Raw genomic sequence first — 21,757 nt, 5'->3', positions numbered from 1 at the left:
AAATGGACACTGTCTGATCAGAACATTGCAGCCCTGCAGCCAGGGCTATAAAAATGCATTGATTGAAAATTCCTATGCATACAAATCGTTGAAACATACCGTACACACTATGTCTTCCTGAATGTTCGGCGAACAACACACAACCAAGACAAACTTAAATCTGCATCAGACTCTGTGTAGAAATAAAGTACAACATTATTAAAAAAAATAAAATATTTAGAACCGTAATGGAAAAAAGAATCCCTGAAATACCGCACCTGAAGCTGTTGAATAGAGAAAATGAAGTCACTACTGCCCTCCACACTTACGCGTCGCTGTGGCACCAACTGAGCGAGGTCTTTGCCGCAGTGCAAAAGCTTTGGGTTTCCTGTAGATTCAGATTGTGGCGTTTGTACAGGGTTGCGTCAGAAGGAGAGAGAGAGAGGAGAGAGAGTGGGGATTAGGCTGGGGTCTGCTGCAAGAGCCTGGTGACACTGCTGCTGCTGCTGCAGAGTTATAAACAAACGCAGGTAGACTGACAGGGAAGTGGGACTTAACAATTGCTGTCAGCACAGAACTGTCGTGTCAGAGTGTAATTTACCTGGATAGGTTCTGTTAAATCACTGACGTTTCGTGAGTTAATTGTTAATAGTACAGGAGTAACAAGGTGCGCTTTTGTAGATAATTACAGTGTTTTATACTGTCTTCGTGAACTGACAGAAGAAATGACAGAACCGAGAAAGAGAGGAGGCGGAGACCGTGATGCAGAAAACATCAGTGACAAGGTAGGACACTGAAAAGATGCAAGTTAATAATCACTTTGCCATCACAGCTGACAATACAGCTTGAATTACAAATTTAGATAAATACAATTCTAGTTCATTATCACTTAGCAAACTAAGCATACTTTTACAACATAGTGACATAATATTTCGAATAGAAAAGGCGACGCACTGCTTACATTATTTACACAGTCACTATGGTTTGCTTTACTGTTTGATAACAGTTAATAGTTGAAACGTTAAAATGATTCTTCAAATCATAACATTTAAAATATGTGTCTATAATATATCCGCCATCAACATTACTAATGTTTTACTAAGACTAGAATTTCCATGTTGACTTGTTCAGAAACCTTGTTGTCAAACAAGTGAAAGTTTACAGTTTGTTTAAACTGAAATCCTCGCGACGTTTGTTATTTAATAAACCAAATATCTGTAGAGAGAAACTGAATAGTCCCCTCCCCCACGTGGATAGTTGTGTTACGGATTTCTCTTTTTTCACACAACAGTCAGAACTGCGAACGACCATCATCGTATACGCAAGGGCACATATTATTGATGTATTATATAGACTATTAGTAGTCTGTGTATTTTAGACAGTCGGTACATTAAGTTACAGTAATCCCTATCGGACGTGGAAAAGTACTTGTTAGGACAGAGATAAGAAGTAACGTTAACCTGTCGTGTACAGCCAGGTGGGCGTGCTGGAAATACACGCCCAGTTAACAAAGGAGTGTTGGAAGGATCGTTTAAAAAGTAAATAAATAGTTAGTGTCTTCACAGAAATAAACCACTATGAACAACATACAGACATAGTTTTTTATACCCTGCCTGTTAACGTTAAGACTTGTATTTGTGTTGTGATGGTTTTCATTGTGAGTAACTTTTCCACTTGAAAGGAACAACACACTAACCGCACCCCCCTTCGCAATGGGACTTGGTTAATCATTGACACCAGTAGTGTAACTATGGCTACAGTCAGTGAGCGTGCAAGGCCCTACCCAATAGTAATTAATTTTACAATCAAATATTACACTTTAAACTTTGTGAAAGAGCGAAGTCTGGCTGTATTTTATAGTATTTACTGTTAGAACCATCCGTGCGTTCACAATGAACCAGTCTTACAGAAGCCAGGGATTCAGATACAGCAAGATCGACAACCAGCGTTTTTAACCTCGTTTATAACACTGCAGTAATGCAGTAACTGTAATGCGCTATTAGTATTTTACAGATGGAGTCCGCAATTAGGTTGTATTTTAATAATTCGGATTGATATGAACAACAGTTAAATGGAAATACTGATTACTGAAAAGTAATTGTTATATCAATTTATTGTTAAATGCAAATCATATTTTACATGTTCTTATTAATGTATTTCTGTTTTGTCCATAAACATTTTAATTAAAATAATTTCTTGAGTTTAGTTTGTTTTTTCTTCTATAGGAAACAATAGATAGCCCTGTGCTTAAAACTGAGTGCTCAACTGAGAAAGAAGATGCATTAGGTGTTCTTCAATGCAATGTTTGCTTGGATTGAGATGGAATGTGTAGCTCATTGTCAATTGAAGGGCATATAATATTATTTTTAATCGATTTCAGTTAGCCAAGGGTCTTATTAAAATTATACATTGCATTGTTCATGGCAGCCATTTGACACATATAACAGGCAGAATTGTACCATAAAATGTTCTCCTTTTTCTTGGTAGTTTTGAGGCTAAAATGAAGGGAAAATGTAATTTCCAGTTGCTCTGCATCAATAGTAAGTAGATCATATTTAGGGTACCACAGTATTTGTGGAACAAACTGCTCATTAAAATCTTTTGCATATTTTTAAAGAGACGATTTTCTATTCAGGAATACCAAGATATTTAGGGCCTGATTTTCAAAAGCGGCAAAATAAGAACTAGGTCACAAAGTGATTTTTAAAACTTGATTTGGGTCACTAAACATATGGCTTTAAAAGGGTTGATATACAACGTGTCATGTATCCACCTGTTGAGCCCTTAAAATTATAAATAAATTGATTTAGTTACATAAATCCAGTATTAAAAATAATTTTGCGACCTTGTTCTTATTGTGACCCTTTTGAAAATCAGGCCCTTAGTGAGCAAGTAGTCTGAATGAAATTATCCAGCAACAAGCTTCCCATCCCCAGTTTTGCTGCTTACCAATAAAGAAAAAAGAGAATGTTTGGGGTACTAGTATACGTGTGAGATGAATTGCACTTTAATATCTTGCATATTTTTAAATTGGAAATGACTATCAATTGAGAGATACCACAGTATTTTGGTAAGGGAAGGGTCTGAGTGAAGAAAAATGGAAAATACAATCCCCCAACCCTAGACTTGCTGTAAAACAGGGGTGTCAAACTCCAGTCCTCGAGGGCTGCAGGGTCTTCTGGTTTTCTTTCCAACTTGAGCTCTCAATTAACGTAATTGATCTAATTATTTGTTCAATTTGACAGTTCATGTTTTTCAAGGTGTTTTACAGTTGATGGTTTTAAAAGTGCACTTGGTTCAAGGTACACTACCTATGAAACGTTCTGGGGCCTGAAGAGACATGTAAAATATGTCCAGTTAATCAAATAATTAGACCAGTTAAGTAATTGAGAGCTCAGGTGGAACGAAAACCAGAAGACACTGCGGCCCTCCAGGAAATGAGTTTGACACCCCTGCTGTAAATCATTTGTTGTTTCCACCATTTGTGTCGGAACTGTATGTATCTTTAAAATAAATAAACCGTAACGCAAATTCTTACAGCAGTGGAAATGGTTTCAATCTTAGCTGACACGTTCCTGTTGTTGACTTTGGAAAGCAGTATCTCTGCCCCATTCAATGACGGTGTCGGCACCTCAGCTGGTCAGAAGTGATCAGATCGTTTTCATGGCAATGGAAACAAAACAATTAAATAAATAAATAAGCAAAATAACGTGGGTAAGCTACTTAAAAATAAATAAATGAAGAAGGCAGCTAGATTTAGAAGGTGATTGGCTGTTCACACTCAATCATTTTCTAAATATAGATAGATAGATAGATAGATAGATAGATAGATAGATAGAATACTACATCAGTGCTGATTCTGGGCTGTCGTAACTCGTCTGTGTGAAAGGGGTATGAGACTGCTTTTCGGAAAGAGGTGGATTGCACCTAAATAGGGTTAGGGGAAAGTAAACTAGCTGCAAATATTGAAAACCACTTAGCAAATTATTTAAGCTAGGAGAGGGAATCTAAAGAGGTGTACAAAATAGAAGTTAAAGTATCTTACCACTCTCACTACTCGTTGGCATTTAGTAATCACAGAGGTGCATGTTATAGTAATCTTCATATCCCTATTACCTCTGCTCAATCATATTCTCTCGATTGTACCAATCTATGCCTAGATTTATTTAATCTTACATTTTTTTTTTTTTTTTTTTAATAAAATCACTCTAATCAGTGCTTTTATTATATTATTATTTTCTCTTTAGCTGAAACTTGGCTGGAACTGATGACAATGCCTCCTTGACTGAGGCTTCTTCTCCAAATTTTTTTTTTTTTTCCAGAAAGCACGTGGACTTGCCACTGCCTTCCACACTGAACATAGAATCAAACAGGAAATTGTTGAAGGTTATTCATCTTTTGAATTGTTAACTTTAACTTGAAATAACCAATTATCTGTTCATGTAATTCTATGTCATCCACCTAAGTCAAACTTGCCATTTTTGACTGAATCTGGTGATCTGTTATGTATATTGTCTATCAATTACGTTAGGATTATTTTATTGGGTGATTTTATAATGCATGTTGACATTGATTCTGATTCTAACTCTTTGGAATTTTTGAGGCTACTGGATACCCTCCATTATGTCCAGCATGCTAAAGGTCAAATGCATAATTGTGGCCATACTTTAGATTTAGTAATTTCTCACAGATTAGTTGTTCAAAATTTCATAACTATTGATCTTGGTATTTCTGAGGCTTATCTTCCTTTAACTACAAAGAGTGTGCAACGTACAATTAAAACCTGGGTAGCTAATTTAATCGAAACTGATAAAAGCAATCGTAGGTTTCTTTTTGCTTCCCTAGATAAATTTGTAAATTCTCCCCCTAATACTCCCATCATTAACATTGGCTCCTCTTATAGTTGCAGCGACTTCTTAAATAGTTTTTAAAATAAAATTCTAGACATCAAAAACATTAGATTGTACAGACTCCTTATACAGTATTATGGAGGATTCCTTTGTAATTGTACCAATTAGACCTGTTAAGGCTGCTGGAAGCTTTTTTCTTCATTACCTTAGAAGAACTGAGAGAGCTAGTCCTGCATATGAGACCCACTACATGTGCTTTTAGTCTTGGTGGAAATAATTATAGTCCAGTCTACAATGTGCCATTTTTAGCTAAGGTTCTAGAGAGTTGTTGCCAATCATTTACACACATTTCTATCTCTTAATAGTGCATTTGAAAAATGTCAGTCTGGATTTCGTGCTGCACATAGCACGAGACAGCCCTTGTTAGAGTAGTAAATGTTCTGTTGATAAGCTCTGACTGCCATACCTCAATTTTAATCCTCCTAGATCAAAGTGCTGCTTTTGACACTGTGGACCAGTGAGATTGTCAGGAGTTGTCCTATCTTGGTTCAGGTCTTCTCTTTCTGATAGGTTTCGGGTCGTCTTTGTTGGGGAAGTGAAATCAGTGTTGTCTGTGGTGATCCACATGGCTGTTTTAGGTCCTTTATTATTTTTGCTATATATGTTACCTTTACGTGACATTATCCGCAGACATGTAACGAACTTCCATTGTTACGCTGATGGTACTAGAATTGAGAAATGTGGGGGTCATCTAAGGCCCTGATCTATCATTCAAGACTCCTATTAGGAAAGTTACTTTACTCATTTGAGAAATATAGCTAAACTTAGACCCATTATGTCTGTATCTGATGTTGAAAGACTAATGTGTGCCATTGTTTCATCTACAATTGATTTATTGTAATGCACTTTTCTTTGGTATCCCAAAACATGTGGTGTCTCACTTACAGCTCATTCAGAACACTGCAGCTAGAATTCTGACTAAAGCCAGAAAAAGTGAACATATTACTCCTTTTGTGGCCTCTTTGCAGTGGCTTCCTGTGCAGTTTAGAATTGATTTTAAGATTTTGCTTTTAACTTATAAGACCCTGAATGGATTAGCATTAACACCCAGTTACATACAGGAACCATTGATCCCGTATACTCCTAACCGCTGTCGTAGATCACAGGATGCGGGGCTGCTGGTTTTTCCTAGGGTGAATAAAAATAATACAGGATGAAGGGCCTTTACTTGTAAATTATAGAATGCTCTGCCTTCTTCTGTCAGGGAAGCTGGGACTCTTACTGTTTTTAAGTCAAGATTGAAATGGTTTTGTTTGTTTGTTTGTTTGTTTTAATTGCTTTTCTGTCTTAGTTTTCTTATTTTACAATTAAAAAAAACAGCATTTTCTTTTTGTCCTTTTTTAAATTATAATTTTGTAATATTTTAGTTGTAGATTTTTTTATTCTGTTTATAATTTAATATGGTTTAATTGTTCATTGGGGTCCTTGTGATGAAAGGCACGATAAAAATTGTTGTTGTTTTTATTATTACAAAAAATTAATGGTGTTATTGTAAGTTAATTGTTCTGCTCCCTTCCTTTAACTCTGGGAACCAAACCCCAAGCCCCCTCTCCCGCTGTGGTCTCAGGGGAAGCTTAATATACATTAGAAATCTACAAATACAAGCAAGTTTCACCATTTGGTGATTTTTGTTAATTTTACAATATATAAATCAAATTTTGACCACCTTGGCCTCATAAAGCAACACATTTCTGAAAGTATGTGTAACCCATTTTTTTTCCTTCAATGATATGGACACTGTACATTATAAAACCATACACCATACACTTTCTTGACTAAGGATGTTTCCAGTGAAAAAGGTGGCTGATTGGCCAATGCCTGTATCTTATCTGTTTCACAGTGGCTTTCTCATTTAACCATGACAACTTACCACATGGTATTCATTTCAAAGTCCAACTAAATAGCTTTTGCTTTCAGTGTGCTTGTTCAGTTTACGTGTGCTGCACTAGTAGAAATACCCAATTAGGGACTTCTCCACCTCTGCAAAGGATTTAAATGGACTGTACACTACGGATAAAATACATTTTGTAGCTATAGTGCAGCTTGCATGATAAAAGCTTTCCATGCTACAGTCCAACCGAATAAAACAAAATGCAATTTGTAATGTAAATTTATTACTGTTTCATGCTGGACAGACACAGAATTCCCTTCTTGATGACTGCTGCAATGTGAAATTGTGGATCCCTGTTGCTTGGGATTAGTGAGTCTTTTATTCAACAGCTGATACATGGCCTGACTGTTTGTCCACCTGTTCTGCAATCTGCTCTTCACCAGCAAGATGTTGAATCCCAGTGTGGACTACCCACAGTGAACAAAAACATCTAATTTCAAACTAAAACATTGCTTCAGCATGGAGAGTGCCTGTGACATCACAGGCCAAACACAAGTCCTCTGTCTTTCCATGAATTGACAAGGAAAACAAAATAGGGTTCCAGTAATCGTTGAACAACATGTTTTTGTTTTGTATCTTGGAAATCATGTGGATGCCCATTTGATTTATGGGACGCCCCATGCCAGCATCACAGCAACATTGTAAATAATTGTAATGCCTACAAAACATCAAATACACTCTTACATAGCTTATCCTTGCACTGGCAAAATTGTACACTCAGTACAGTTTATAGTAAATGGAGAAGTTGATCAAAATCAAATGTATTGTCCCTTATTTCCCTTACTCATATCAGAATGGAACATATAAATAATAAATAAAAAGTGACAAAATAAAATAACTTTCATATCCTCAAACAAAATCTGATTAAAAAAGCAACGCTATGGGCCTTCTTTATACTAAACGGCATTGAACATATGCTCATGTTACATTGTCAGACAAATTTGTTTAAATAAATGTATAATTTGCATTAAAGTATGTTTTACTGTACTGCTTCCTTTGATAACTATTGTAGAATGTACTTTATTTTAACTGTTTATTTTGCATATTGGTCAGTAAGTCTGTTTAAAAACATGAACAGTAGAAACTATTACCTGTGTTACAGATACCGCGTATGCCTTATGACTGTGAGGTATTTATTAAGTCAGTTAAGACCAGCTTGATCAGCATGTTGGTTTCATGGCAGCTCCAGGTCTTAAGTGTAATTCTGGATCTGACATGCACTAACACTTACATTTTAGTCATGGCGCTGCTATGCTCATAACAGCTTTTAAAAATAGGCACAACTGTTTTTGTATCCAGTGTTAGTGTTAATTCGGTAATTAAACACAGTTACAGTATCATAATTTTAAAAACTGCTGTACAATAGCGGTGTCATCATTCAAATTTAATCTTAGAGTAAAATGCTAATTACCATTGTAGGGATGGAGTAAAAAAAACAGGACAACAGGAAACAAAGAAAGTGAAATTTATTTAATGTCAAGTTATCAAACAGAGGTGGCCAAACCGCGTTTCACAGGCAGCATGCAGCTGCAGGTGAAATGCTGGGTGACACCCACTTTGCAGCTCGAATGAACTGAAGAAAGAATAATAAACAAAAATGAAAAAAAGAGAAAGTAATAACAAACACAACAAGTTTATTGTTTTTGTTCTCTGTATTCATTCGTGTTAATTATTATTTTCTTTTCTTTCACTCTCTCTCTGCAGTTTCTTTGAGCCTGCTTGTTCACTGCAAGGATATTTTGTCACTTGTTGAGTGAAAGCCGGATGTTCAGCTGAAAGTACATTTCATAATTTTGAATTAAGTGCTTGTTCATTTCATGGAGACAATGGCATTGAACAAACCATCCATGAGTAGTAAACAAATGTGTGAGGCTTTAAACCAGACTGGGAGAAAGAGTTCACGTTCACTGAAAACAGCGGTAAACCTGTGTCTCATCTGCAACAAATCGCTCACACACTGTAGTCAGTACAAGGCTAGCAGCCTCAAACGTCTTTGTGAAACAAATCAGAACAAATTTCCGTCCGAATATTGTGCTGGATCAGACTTAAAGAGAAACAAGCTAGCCTCTTTAAAAGCAAGCGTTAGCAGTCAGCAGATGCAGTCAGTAAAACTGGTTTAACGACAAGTGAGTTTTATATGGCAAGCCTGGAATATCGTGCCAAACGTTCTTATTCAGATTTACTTAATCTTTTTATAAAATCGGAGAGTTGGCGCTAGGCTAGAGAATGCATGTTTTATATGTTACAGTGCAGGTCTAAAACTAATATTATATTTACATATCTTGCATCTCGTCATGAGCAGGTACTGTAATCCCTTTCAAAATAAATACTATGCATTTGTCGTCCACAAAACTCTCAAAAGTATTAATACACACAGCAGTCACACAAAAAAAAAGCTTTTTTTTTTTCAAACCCAGCATTCAGATGTTCAAGGGAAATAACTTTCAAAAAGAATCCTTACAAAAGTGTGTAATTTTATGTGGTGTTTTTGGTGAAATAAGGTCAGTTATTGTATTTTGCTTAATAATAACTGAATATATATATTTATTTAAAGTGCATAATACATAGAGTATAAACTGTGTAACCTCTGCAATGTTTTATCCCTTGTTCTTGTGTATTTTGTTGCCATCAAGAGATAGCCTAACAACTACTGTACTGCACAACAATGCTAGTATTTAAAATGTCTTGCTCACAAACATTTCATGTTTTACAGTATGTGTCTTGCAGCTTTCAACCATATGAAAATTTTGGTATGTGGCTCGTAGGGTCAGGAAGTTTGGCCACCCCTGTTATAGTACAAGACAGTATGAAAATTACTTTGAGGGTGTTTTAATTATACTACAAGCATTGTCACTGTCACAAAGAGTCTTGATTCTAGAAATTTGATTTGTTTGGGGTGGTCGGGTGGAGTTTCATAGGTGATTGAGTAACTGAAAGGGTAGCTTCTGGAAAACCTGGTATAACTAGTCCTGTGAAGCCGTTCCCCTGAGAAAGGGGGGTAGGGGTATGGATAAGTAAACAATAAATACTTTACTGGTGAAACATGGTTTGATATTTCTAAAGTCTAGAGGTTGTAATGTTTGCTCTAGTACTGCATTTCTGTTTACAAACTCCAGGCACTCCAGCCAAGTGAATTGTTGGAGGAACTGGCAACTGAGTATTTCCGAATAACTTCTTACTGTTGCCCAAGGTTTTCAAATCCATTACTAGAGCTATAAACATAATCACTAGACACCATAGCATTGTGCTGAATATCTTCTGTTGTTGTTTGCTTCTTTTTTTACTTTTAAGGAGAAATATAAGGAGGTTGTGTGATCCAGAGGTTAAAGAAACAGGCTTGTAATCAGTAGGTCACCAGTTCAAAACCCAGCTCAGCCACTGACTCAGAAATATCTAAATAAACATCTTCTATAAGAAAATGGATTTCAAAGCCTTAGTTACTTATTATTATGTTGTCTTATCATTTATCATAGTTGCTTTGGACTTTTTATACTGCTGGGCATCCTGGATGACCTTTGCCTTTTGAACGTTATTCTGTTTTGCTTTCGTAAGCTGTAGAGTAGTTGCGTGAATTCTGTATTGTAGTTTTAATTGATAATGCATTGCCACTGTAATGTAGATTAACATTCAGGAAGATGGCTACAATGAAACCAAGGCGACTGCTGGGAGGTTCACTAAGATTATTTAATTTGTCAAGTCCAGTTCTCCAGCACTGCTGCAGTATAATCTCCTGCAACACATTACTGTACACTGGCCAGGAAAACCTTGAGGATGTGCTGTCTCAGTGTTTTAGGACTCTGTTTTCACGCCGGTTTTAGGTTTGTCAGCAGAAAGAAGGAATTTGTGGATCAGGTTAACAAAGTACTGTCAGCCTTTCAGCTCCCTTTCAAAAACACATGCAAATAAATATCACATTGTGAAATAGGACCCTGCTGGTTGCTGCTGTAGTGTACTGTAGAGCCAGCAGGCTGGAAGTTACTTTTTATTTGTAATTATGTACTGTAGTACAGTGGTGTGTGCAGGTGGTGCTGTACATTATCAGCAATACTAAGTCCATACTATAATTGTGATTTGAGGAGTTGTCGAATGGGTGGAGCAAATTACTAAAAAGCCAGATCTTGGGTTTATACCCCAGCTTAGCAAATGACCTGTGTAATCTTCAACTTTGATTCTTTAGTCTGACAGATGTATAAATAGAATGCATGTATGAAAAATGTCGCTCCATCCAATTTATAAAAAATATTAAACAGTGTAATGATTTCACTGGCCTTGGAGGAAGAAGCTACAGTATAGAGGTGGGTGAAATGGTTAAAAAAAAAAAAAAAAGAGTGATTCTACAATGTGCTACTACTGTAAATGTATACAAACTGTTGAAATTAACCATGCTTGTACAACACTAGGGGGCGGGTGGGATGGTAGTGTTCAGCTATAGTGTAGTGCAGATTCAGCCAGTTTCACAAGAGCAGATTCCTGCAGATCCCCTCAGTAACATTGTTTTTGTCTGGTTAAGAATGCTGATATTATGAAATTCTGTGTCCATTGTGATCTATTTTAAACGCTGCATGGACTATGATAAAGCAGGACATTGAGGCACCAAGGCCAAATAAAATATGGGATTTTGTTTATTTATTTATTTATTTATTTAAAAAAAATACAGAAGATGATTTATGCACATGTAAAAACATACTACCTCATACTACCCTCTTGTGCAAAGATAGAAAACAGTCGCTGGTCTACTTTGCATTATACGCCTGTTTCTCAAGTTGTAAAAAATCTGTAGCTATAACAAAATGGAGGATGACAGCATAGACTTTCTATTGGTTTCAGAAAGCATCTATCTGTGTGAATACAGGAAGAAAATCCAGTCATGAGCTTGGTTGCCATGGTCGGGCAGCTTCACACCAAACCCTTCGTTTCTGGGACATATGCCCAACAGGGCCTTCTATGGTGTAAGGTGTCCTATGGAGTGATAAATCACAGTGTTTTGAACAGATTGGTCACTCTCAGATTATTGGGACTGACATATTGGTAACCATGTTACTTCCAAAATCACTTGTCAGGGTTCAGATGTGACATGGACACCCAGTACAAATCCAATGAGAGAGTGGTTCCAAAGCCCTTACTTGAACTCAACCAAACCAATGAACGTTACCTGAGGACTGGAAGGCAATAGCGTCTGTGAGCTACCAAAATCTTGAAGTGTTTGTATGTAGAAAAAGAGCAAAAGTCAGACCAACAAAGTACTGAAAAACATTTTTGAGCCGCTCGGCCAAGCTAGTGAAAATACATGTTGTTGTTGGAGTGTAGTTTTAGATATCATCCCTGTAGTTTTAGATATCATCCCTGTTTGAATTACTTAAAACAAAGGGAGTTTGCATGTTAAAAGCAAAATAATTTTTGTATAAATAAAGTTTTGTGAATAGAGCCCTGTGTTTCCTGACACTAGAGGTTATTGCTTGAAAGATCAGAAAAACATATTGGCAGGTACAGTTGTAGTTTTCTGCAATGTTGATCACTGATTTTAAGTAATGGCAGGAGTTTGAACCCAATTTGAGACATAGGTCTTTCCATTCTTCAGGAACATGCTCCCAATTACTGCAGAATTAAACTAGAAAAAAATATGAATTGACTCATTGCTAAGTTTTAGTGCCATTCCTGGGTGTGGGATTTAGCATGGTTTTACAGACTGCACCATAAAAGGGAATTTTCTTAAATGTCAACAAGCGTTTTGAGTACAGCGTACTGTATAGTAGATTAAACTCTTGTGCATTGCAAATTTCCTACAGCATAAACATCACTATGACAGCATCTCTGTCATTAAAGTTCAGTAAGAACTAACCAATTATTTGTACTAACACAAATTGTTTTGCAAAATGTACAATTGTATTTTTTTAAAAAAAAAGGCCAAAGAAAACTTATATATCGTCTCATGAAATAAAATCCTACTTTCTACAATAATTAGGAACCAAACAGCTGGAGAAGGGCAGGGTGGCCTAGCTGAAGCATATGAACAAGTGACAGCTGATAAACAGGTCTTCAACACATTGTAATCTGAGTGAGCAAAAAAAAAAAAAGAAAACAATACCATGCAGGCGAAATGTGGACAGTGTTGGCAAAAACATGAATTTAAAAATGCAATTTAAAAGGGGAATGTAATGTGTTTTTGTGAAAAAATATAAATGATTAAAAGTGCCAAAGGAATTCACATTCATACCATTTACTTTATACAGTGTGCTTCTGCTGCTGTGTACTTTACATACAGTATAGAACACTTTTTATATAGATTCATCTTAATGATGAGAAGATGGCAAACCACCCCCTTCCTTTTTTGAAAGGGAGACATTCTTCCAAAGGTTAACCAAGATTAATGGAAGGTTAACTTAAGTAGTTATTGCACTGATTGATTATTATTATTATTATTGTTATTGTTATTGTTATTGTTAATATTGATTGATTGATTTTTTTTTTGTGTTAAATAAATGCAGAGATAAATATGTAAAAAAAAATCTGACTTAGATGGCTGTAGCTTTGACAAGTGCTGTGCAGCCATAATCCTCCAATACTGTATGTCTTTGTTTAATTCAGAAGCTTTCAATACAGTCTGATGTAATTAAAATTGTGCTGAACCACACTCTGGATCATTAAAATATGAATTAGAAGCTGTACAGTATTTTTCAACATGCCTCCAGTAAAGATCTTGAGGTCTACCACATGTACAGCCAACTGAGTGTATTAAATACACTGTAAATTCAGATTTAAATGTAATTATGCAGTAGATGGTTGAAGCCAGTCAATTTGATTCCCTTTAGGAATCAGCTAATTTGATTCATTTATAAAGGAAAATGTGTGTGCTGCCAGAAAAAAAAGCTCACTGTGATTATTTCTGTGTGGAGCCTAAACAAACCCAGCAAAACGTAGCAAAGAAAGGCCAGATATATTCAAGATGCTTTAACTTCAGGTTGCTGTTTCTGTTTTGTAACCCAGGAAATGTTTATTCTCAGTAACGGTTGGCATGAGTACCTACAGTAATTGCACTACTAAGCCAATGACCTGTTATAGTTATAGTAAGACTGAAGAACGTTAAATACGTTTTAACACAATTATAACTTACCATACTCTTTTTAGTAATGCAAATGTGAAAAAAAAAAAAAAAAAAAAACATCTTAGCAACACATTTAGAACTTTAAGGTGTTCCGTTTATACTCTGATTGATGGGTGCATTTGCTGTAAACCCAAAGGAGTTCCTGCATTTTCATAGGTAACATGTCCTTTAAGTCTCAGCAGTGATTTGACATCCTATACAGACTTGGTCTCCCTAAACCTTCATTTCTGTACATTCAAGGCATTTTCAATTGAATTGAGGAAAGTGTGGAGAGAAGATATTTCACACTGACGAATGATTGCAGTTGTCAAATGTGCAAGTTGAAGTGCTTCCAGAAACTTGCACCTTTTGAAGATGTTTTGTATTCGTCAATGTAAGGCTAGCTTAATGAGCAGAGACATGTGACTTTGAAGCATTTCCTTATATCTGTTGTAAGGCTTTTTATGTTTATACTGTATTACATCTGCTGCTGCTTGGAGTTATGTAATCTCTACTGCTTAATAGCATATATTGTAAAGATTAGGATTTTATTCAGATTTTTTTAAATCTTTGCTTGGAGGATGCATCAGTTATAGGCAGCCTTCTGTGCCATACAGTATACTACTGTACGTGAAAGTGAAAAAACAAATAACGTTTGATAGGTGAAAAGAAGCAACTGACTTGGCAGTTGGAAAAAATTAAAACTTGCCCAGTCTGATCAGGTGATGTGAGTGGTGTTGAGTCAGTGTCATTGGAAGTGTGTCACTTTCTCTTAGTGTCCAGTCTGATCAGGTGATGTGAGTGGTGTTGAGTCAGTGCCATTGGAAGTGTGTCACTTTCTCTTAGTGCCCAGTCTGATCAGGTGATGTGAGTGGTGTTGAGTCAGTGTCATTGGAAGTGTGTCACTTTCTCTTAGTGCCCAGTCTGATCAGGTGATGTGAGTGGTGTTGAGTCAGTGTCATTGGAAGTGTGTCACTTTCTCTTAGTGTCCAGTCTGATCAGGTGATGTGAGTGGTGTTGAGTCAGTGTCATTGGAAGTGTGTCACTTTCTCTTAGTGTCCAGTCTGATCAGGTGATGTGAGTGGTGTTGAGGCAGAGTCATTGGAAGTGTGTCACTTTCTCTTAGTGTCCAGTCTGATCAGGTGATGTGAGTGGTGTTGAGGCAGTGTCATTGGAAGTGTATCGCGTCCCCCTCTCACAACATGAACTTGCAGCTCTGAAGTTCAGCCTGTCAGCCCACCTGTCGGTTTTTGTTCTGCAAACAACAGCAGAGCATAGAAAATGCCTACTGCAAGGTGTATATTCTATTGATTTCATATTGCTTATATTTGTACCAAAGCAACCTTATTTGCTGTTCTGCTGTCAGTTGGAAAATACTTTTAAGTTGTGGCAATTTTAAATTCTACATACAACAAATATATATATATATATATATTATATATATATATATATATATATATATATATATATATATATATATATATATATATATATATTTTATTTATTATTTTTTTAGGTCGCTATTTGGGTGACTGGGCATATTTGCATTACAACTTGCTCAATAGGATTATGGTGCACTGCCCATCTGTTCTTGCTTAATAAAATTCTGGCAAGCATAATATCTTTTGCTATTCAATTTCCACAGGATACTGATGGAGATGACAGGTTTGGACTGGGAGGAGAAGGAGACAGAGACTCCAAACCCGACACAGATACTCCAGAAGTACAACCCTCTGTAGATAACACTCCCAAATGTCTCAACAAAGCCCTGGCGGGGATGTCTTCAAGGTACCTTGAAGTCTGCATGCCACTCCTCTGTTTAATATGTGTTACTACACTGTAACACAATATTGTATCTCATTAAATGTCATCAAATGTTGCGTGCTTTTTCATTTGTTTTTATTTTAATGTTATGTGCATTGCAGTGATTATGTTGGTTGGTATGTCAACAGGCATCACAAAAAGAGTAATTTCCTGTTCATGATCCATTACAGTGCACCAATATTTAAGGGGATCTATCTGGCATTTGAGCAAATTCATGATTTACATGACTAATATAGTCATGATACTATATATATATATATATATATCTATTCATATATATAGCTATATATATATATTACTAATATATATACATACATACATACATACAATACATACATACATACATACAGTGTCTTGCAAAAGTATTCAGACCCCTGACCAGTTCTGTCATATTACTGAATTACAAATGGTACATTGAAATTTAATTCTGTTTGATATTTTATTTTTAAACACTGAAACTCAGAATCAATTATTCTAAGGTGACATTGGTTTTATGTTGGGAAATATTTTTAAGAAAAATAAAAAACTGAAATATCTTGCTTGCATAAGTATTCAACCCCTGTGCTGTGGAAGCTCCCAGTTTGCACCGATGAAAGAAATTGCCCTAACGAGGACACAATTACCTTACCATTGGCCTCCACCTGTGAACCATTAAAGTTGCTGTCACATTTTCTGGATAAAAACCCCACTGTTGAATGATCATTGGTAAGGCTGTGAATCTGAAGGAAAATGAAGACCAAAGAGCATTCTACAGAAGTTAGAGATAAAGTAATACAAATGCATAGATTAGGGAAAGGGACAAAATAATATCCAAGTGTTTGGATATCCCAGTGAGCACAGTTGGATCAATAATCAGGAAGTGGAAGCTGCATCACACCACCCAGGCACTGCCAAGAAAAGGCCGTCCCTCAAAACTCAGCGCTCAAACAAGAAGGAGACTTGTGAGAGAAGCCACAGAGAGGCCAACAATCACTTTGAAGGAGCTACAGAGTTCAGTTGCTGGGAGTGGAGTAATAGTGCACCAGTCAACCATATCAAGAGCTCTGAATAACACTGGCCTGTATGGGAGGGTGGCAAGAAAGAAGCCGTTACTCAAAAAGTACCATCTGAAAGCACATCTGGAGTTTGCCAGAAAGCATGAGAGTGACCCAGCTGCGATGTGGGAAAAGGTATTGTGGCCAGATGAGACCAAGATAGAGCTTTTTGGCCAAAACTCAAAGCGCTATGTGTGGCGCAACCCTAACACTGCCCATGCCTCAAGACACACCATCCCTACAGTGAAGTATGGTGGTGGCAGCATCATGCTGTGGGGATGCTTCTCATCATCAGGGACTGGGCATCTTGTTACAATTGAAGGAAGAATGGATGGAGCAAAATACAGGAAAATACTGCAAGAGAATCTGCTTAAGTCTGCTAAAAAACTGAAGCTTGGGAGGAAATTCACCTTTCAGCAGGACAATGATCCCAAGCACAAGGCCAAAGCAACTTTGGAGTCTCTCAAGAATAAAAAGGTGAATGTCCTACAGTGGCCCAGTCAAAATCCTGATCTCAATCCCATTGAGAATCTGTGGCACTATTTGAAAATTGCGGTCCACAAGCGTCGTCCAACCAACCTGAACAACCTGGAGCAAATCTGCCAAGAAGAATGGGTCAAAATCACTCCGACACTGTGTGCAAAGCTGGTACATACTTACCCCAAAAGACTTAAAGCTGTTATTGCAGCGAAAGGTGGCTCTACCAAATATTAATGTGTGGGGGTTGAATACTTATGCAAGCAAGATATTTCAGTTTTTTATTTTTCTTAAAAATATTTCCCCGCATAAAACCAATGTCACCTTACAGTCATTGATTTTGAGTTTAAGTGTTTTAAAATAAAATATCGAACAGAATGAAATTTCAATTTACCATTTGTAATTCAGTAATATGAGAGAATTACATCAAATATGTTGTTTCAAGTAGTAAAGTGAGAATACAGTTTTGAAGCACTAATAAGAAGCAGATACTATTTGTACATCTATAATCCTTGTTAGCTTTGCAGGCAGGATATGCTGGATTCCATTCCTCTGTCCTGCCGGATAGAATTACAGTTAAAATCGGTGCAAACTCTTGTGAACCACAAAACCTTCAATAATATGCCTCAATGACACAACTTTTTTTTTTTTTTTATCTTTTAACTGGCAGACAACAGGCTTCTTTCACATGCTTTTGAGTTGGTCAAATAGTTATCATGTGCTTTATTTGAAATTCTTGCTGCTTGATTCATATTTTGTTTTTAACTCTGATGCATTAATATGTTGACTCAAAGAGTTTTTTGCTAAATTGTTAAAGGTTAAAAAATATAGATATACCAAATTTCCTTTTCCTTTTTTTTTAGCATTTGAATTAGCCTTTATAAAAAAATGTTTTGTCAGTTACAATAAGCTAGGTTTCAAAATAAAAATAGTGATTGTCAAGGTGAACGAAATGAGTAAAGGAGTACTGTACCCAATAATTTCCTTTTCTTATTTTTAAATAGAAGATTGGGAATCCAAGAAATGTAAACTACTGGAGCCAGTGCCCAGTTCTCAGGAAAACAATGTGATTGAGCAAGACAGTGCAGTTCATATTCAGCTGCAATTCTGAATTTGATTAACATACTGAAAAGAGCATCACTGTATTTGTATCAGTTGACATTTTAGTTGCATGTAGTTAATGGCCAGGTTGAAATTAAATATATTCTGGTATTTGTAATCTGTGTGCCAAGTGTTGTGCAGAAAATTAACCCTAGTTCTCAGACCCTTTGAAAAAACAAAATCAAAATGTTTTCTTCAGCTTGGCAGCTTTTTTCTGCAAAGTGTATACCGAAGCATTCATATTTTCCGTTTTAAATTGAGCACCGTTGGGCTTCCAGTCAAGAGCTCTAGCAATATGACTACAATGAATTGATTTCATTTTGAATGCCTTTTGCAACAGGTTCATTATTTGCAATGTATATCAATTGGGAAGAAGTCCAATATAGTGTGGAAATCCAGGAATCTCATTAGGAGGCTGATGCAGTACTTTACCATCATTTTCTGACTGTAATTAGGGCTTCTGATTTTCGGTTTTAACCGATAAAACCCATTAAAACACCCTGATACTAAAAATTTAAATTGGTGGATAGCCAATAAACACCGGAAACACAAATAGAAGAATATGCTGGTCCTTGGTTGTAGTTGAAAAGGTTTTGGAAAGGACATGTTTAACACTGTGTTTTCACGTTTGCAGGTGGAAGAATTGGTGGATTCGTGGGATCTTGACACTAACAATGATTTCTGGTTTTTTTCTAATCATCTACATGGGACCTCTTCCGCTAATGTTAATGGTACACTTGGGTATTTATTTACAGGGTTCTGTTGGAATTACAGTTTTATAGATTGTAGAGCATTGAAAGACTAGTATTAGACCCCACTTGTCAGGTCTCAAGAATAACCCATGTAGTAGCACAGTGTGTGATTATGTACACCCAATCCAAAAAATGTGTGTCAAGTGTCAAGAAATACTGTATGCTATTGTAAGGTTATAATTAGATTAAGGATATTTAAACAAACAACAACAAAAGATACACTGCAATATATAACTAAACACACTGTAAAGGAAGAGAAAAAGAGGGTTTAAAATGCTTACTTAATTACAACAAGGATATTATTCCTTTCTCATATGTTGAATAAAGAATTCTCTTTCCTGGTTTTAGGTCCTAGCCATTCAAATCAAGTGTTTCCAGGAGATTATAACTATCGGCTACAGAGTTTATCATTCCTATGAGCTTCCGTGGTTCAGAACACTAAGCTGGTAAGGAAACAGGACACTTTGTATGAGCAGCATTGAACTGAGGGGAGCAGTCACCATGTTGACCTTCAGTCCTTTGTAAATCTGTAAATGTTTCTCCTGATTCGTGGTGTAGAATGACACTGCATTCCTCAGAAGGAAGGCTGGAACTCAAGTCTTCTGTGTTGATTTAATATTGTATTGATAATGTGCAAGTACAGTACAATAAGTGTTTTTTTAACCGTATATTTTTTGTTGTTAGAAATGTGATTTTGAAATGTCTGCAAATAAAAAAAAAGTGTGTTTTTTGTTTCTGACAGAAATACTCAAAAGAACCAAATAAAAATTGGTTCAATACAAGATTAATTTATAAAAAATATAATGTATGGCATAACTGATTGATGATAAACTATACACTAGTATAAATACCTGAAAAACAATGATGGGTAGTACAGTACTTGCTGAAAAAAAAAAAAAAAAAAAACCCGTGGGGGTTACACTGTTGTGTGCTTTTAAATCTCACCCTGTCATAGTATCAAGGGACTATGCAGGTTTGTTCTGTAAACACCTACATCCAGAGAAATGATTGCAGCTACGGTAACCCTTTGTTTTGTGTCATCCCAAGGCCATTTATTATTGTATACCTCTAAAGCACATGGTCAGACAAGGTGTTAAACATGCTGCTTGTCTGCCCTTTGGATATATTTTCATTAAGTTGGTCGCATATTTGGAAAGGACAGAGCCATGTCATGTACAATGGTAGAAAATGGCTCATAATGCTTTGGTTTGTTTGTAAATGAATCCAAACAAATAGCACTGCTTAACAAAGTACATTGTATACAGTGACTGCAGTGAAAATTAGCTGCAGTGCAACAGCCCATTGGGGACGAAGAGAGGACCCTAATGACTGAACCCTGTCTTCCGTTATAAACTAGTCTTAGGGGAGAATTTGCACTAAATACTAGAATTGTTTTCAAAGCTAAAGTGGAGCCAGTTAGTGTCCAGTTCAAAAGCTCCACAATACTGCTTGGTATTGCACATGGGCAAGGATATATTAAATGCCCTGTGGGTAGTCTTTGGTGTGATCTACTGTACAGAATCATAGTAGTGGACTGGCACCAAATGCAAGCATGAATCTGATGCAGTCTGTAAGGCCCATATTTATCAGGGAGTATTAAAGACAAGATACATTGCTGTTTTGCAGCTGGAGAGCTCTGATACTGACTCTCTGTGCAATGTTTTTATTTTTTATTTTTATATCTCCTGTTGGTATACTGTTTCCTTTTAAAATACTTTCATAAAGATTTAAGAAACATGTGCCAGCTTTTGTATTTTTTAGTTGTAGATTTCTGCCTCCCTTACACTTGATGGGGAAGTACGTTTAGTGTATAGTAGTTAAGGATCACTACAGTGAATCCTCCTTATTTCATCTTATTTGTACCTATTTCAGGTGGGAGACAACGCTTCTCCAGATTTTTAAACACTAGGAGTTTAGTGATTGTAAGGACCAGATTCTAATTTGTACAGTAGGCCTGAATTTTTAGGATTAAATCTATAAATGTTAAACTTTTTCATGCTACAAAAGATTCCACAAATTATGTAGTTGGTTAAGAAGACTGTATCAACAATGTACATAAATACTGTATTTTTAAATTCAGGCTTTGGAACTTGGCAGTTTTGTAGCCAGATGTATTTATTTTGTTTTTGATTTAATAATAGAAAAAAAATACATAAAATACATAAAATAATTGAAGTAATGACTGGGTGGGGGACCCTTGACTGTAAAAAAAAAAAAAAAAAAAACATGTACACTGTGGCCTACGTTATTCTACCATACGACTGGACATTGAAAGATGACTGTAGTTGAAGAGAGAGCTGCAGTATTAACACCACAATACCACGGACACGTATGTGAAATGTAAGGTAAAGTTTCATACTTGCCTCTGTTTTCAAGGTACTTTTTGCTGTGTGTTAATTACTTCTTCTATGGAGAGACTGTGGCTGAGAACTTTGGGAATTTGGTCCAAAGAGATGAACCTCTACAGTTTCTGGTTCGCTACCACCGCTTCATTTCCTTCGCTCTCTATTTGTCAGGTAAGTGTTTGATTGTCTGCATACTCTCACTTGCCTGCAGCTGGTAATTATCTAGTTAGCAAGCAGTTTGCCTAGTAATGATAACTTAACAAGCCGTTTAACCTATAAAGGGTTCTAAATATAAGCAGTAAGATAATCAAAGCTAGTGCTAAAGCCTAATCACAGCTAGTATTAAAAATAAATTGGCTGTTC

At 36.3% G+C, this 21,757-nt stretch overlaps 1 protein-coding gene across 1 annotated transcript in view; it reads left to right on the top strand.

Moving 5' to 3' along the window:
* Positions 1-406: 406 nt before the first annotated feature.
* The window catches only part of LOC121299979 (phosphatidate cytidylyltransferase 1-like), a 32,883-nt gene continuing 11,532 nt past the window's right edge, over positions 407-21,757 (top strand). Inside the window, exons 1-5 of the mRNA XM_041228284.1 lie at positions 407-764; positions 15,507-15,649; positions 18,932-19,028; positions 19,398-19,495; positions 21,426-21,565. Of these exons, the coding sequence (XP_041084218.1) occupies positions 705-764; positions 15,507-15,649; positions 18,932-19,028; positions 19,398-19,495; positions 21,426-21,565 (538 nt within the window). The 5' untranslated portion in view covers positions 407-704. The remainder of the gene's footprint in view (positions 765-15,506; positions 15,650-18,931; positions 19,029-19,397; positions 19,496-21,425; positions 21,566-21,757) is intronic.

This window comes from Polyodon spathula, chromosome 2 (genome assembly GCF_017654505.1).
Source record: "Polyodon spathula isolate WHYD16114869_AA chromosome 2, ASM1765450v1, whole genome shotgun sequence".
NCBI lineage: Eukaryota > Metazoa > Chordata > Actinopteri > Acipenseriformes > Polyodontidae > Polyodon > Polyodon spathula.
The sequence above is the reverse complement of the archived record's forward strand: the minus strand, read 5'-3'. Positions and strand labels throughout refer to the sequence as shown.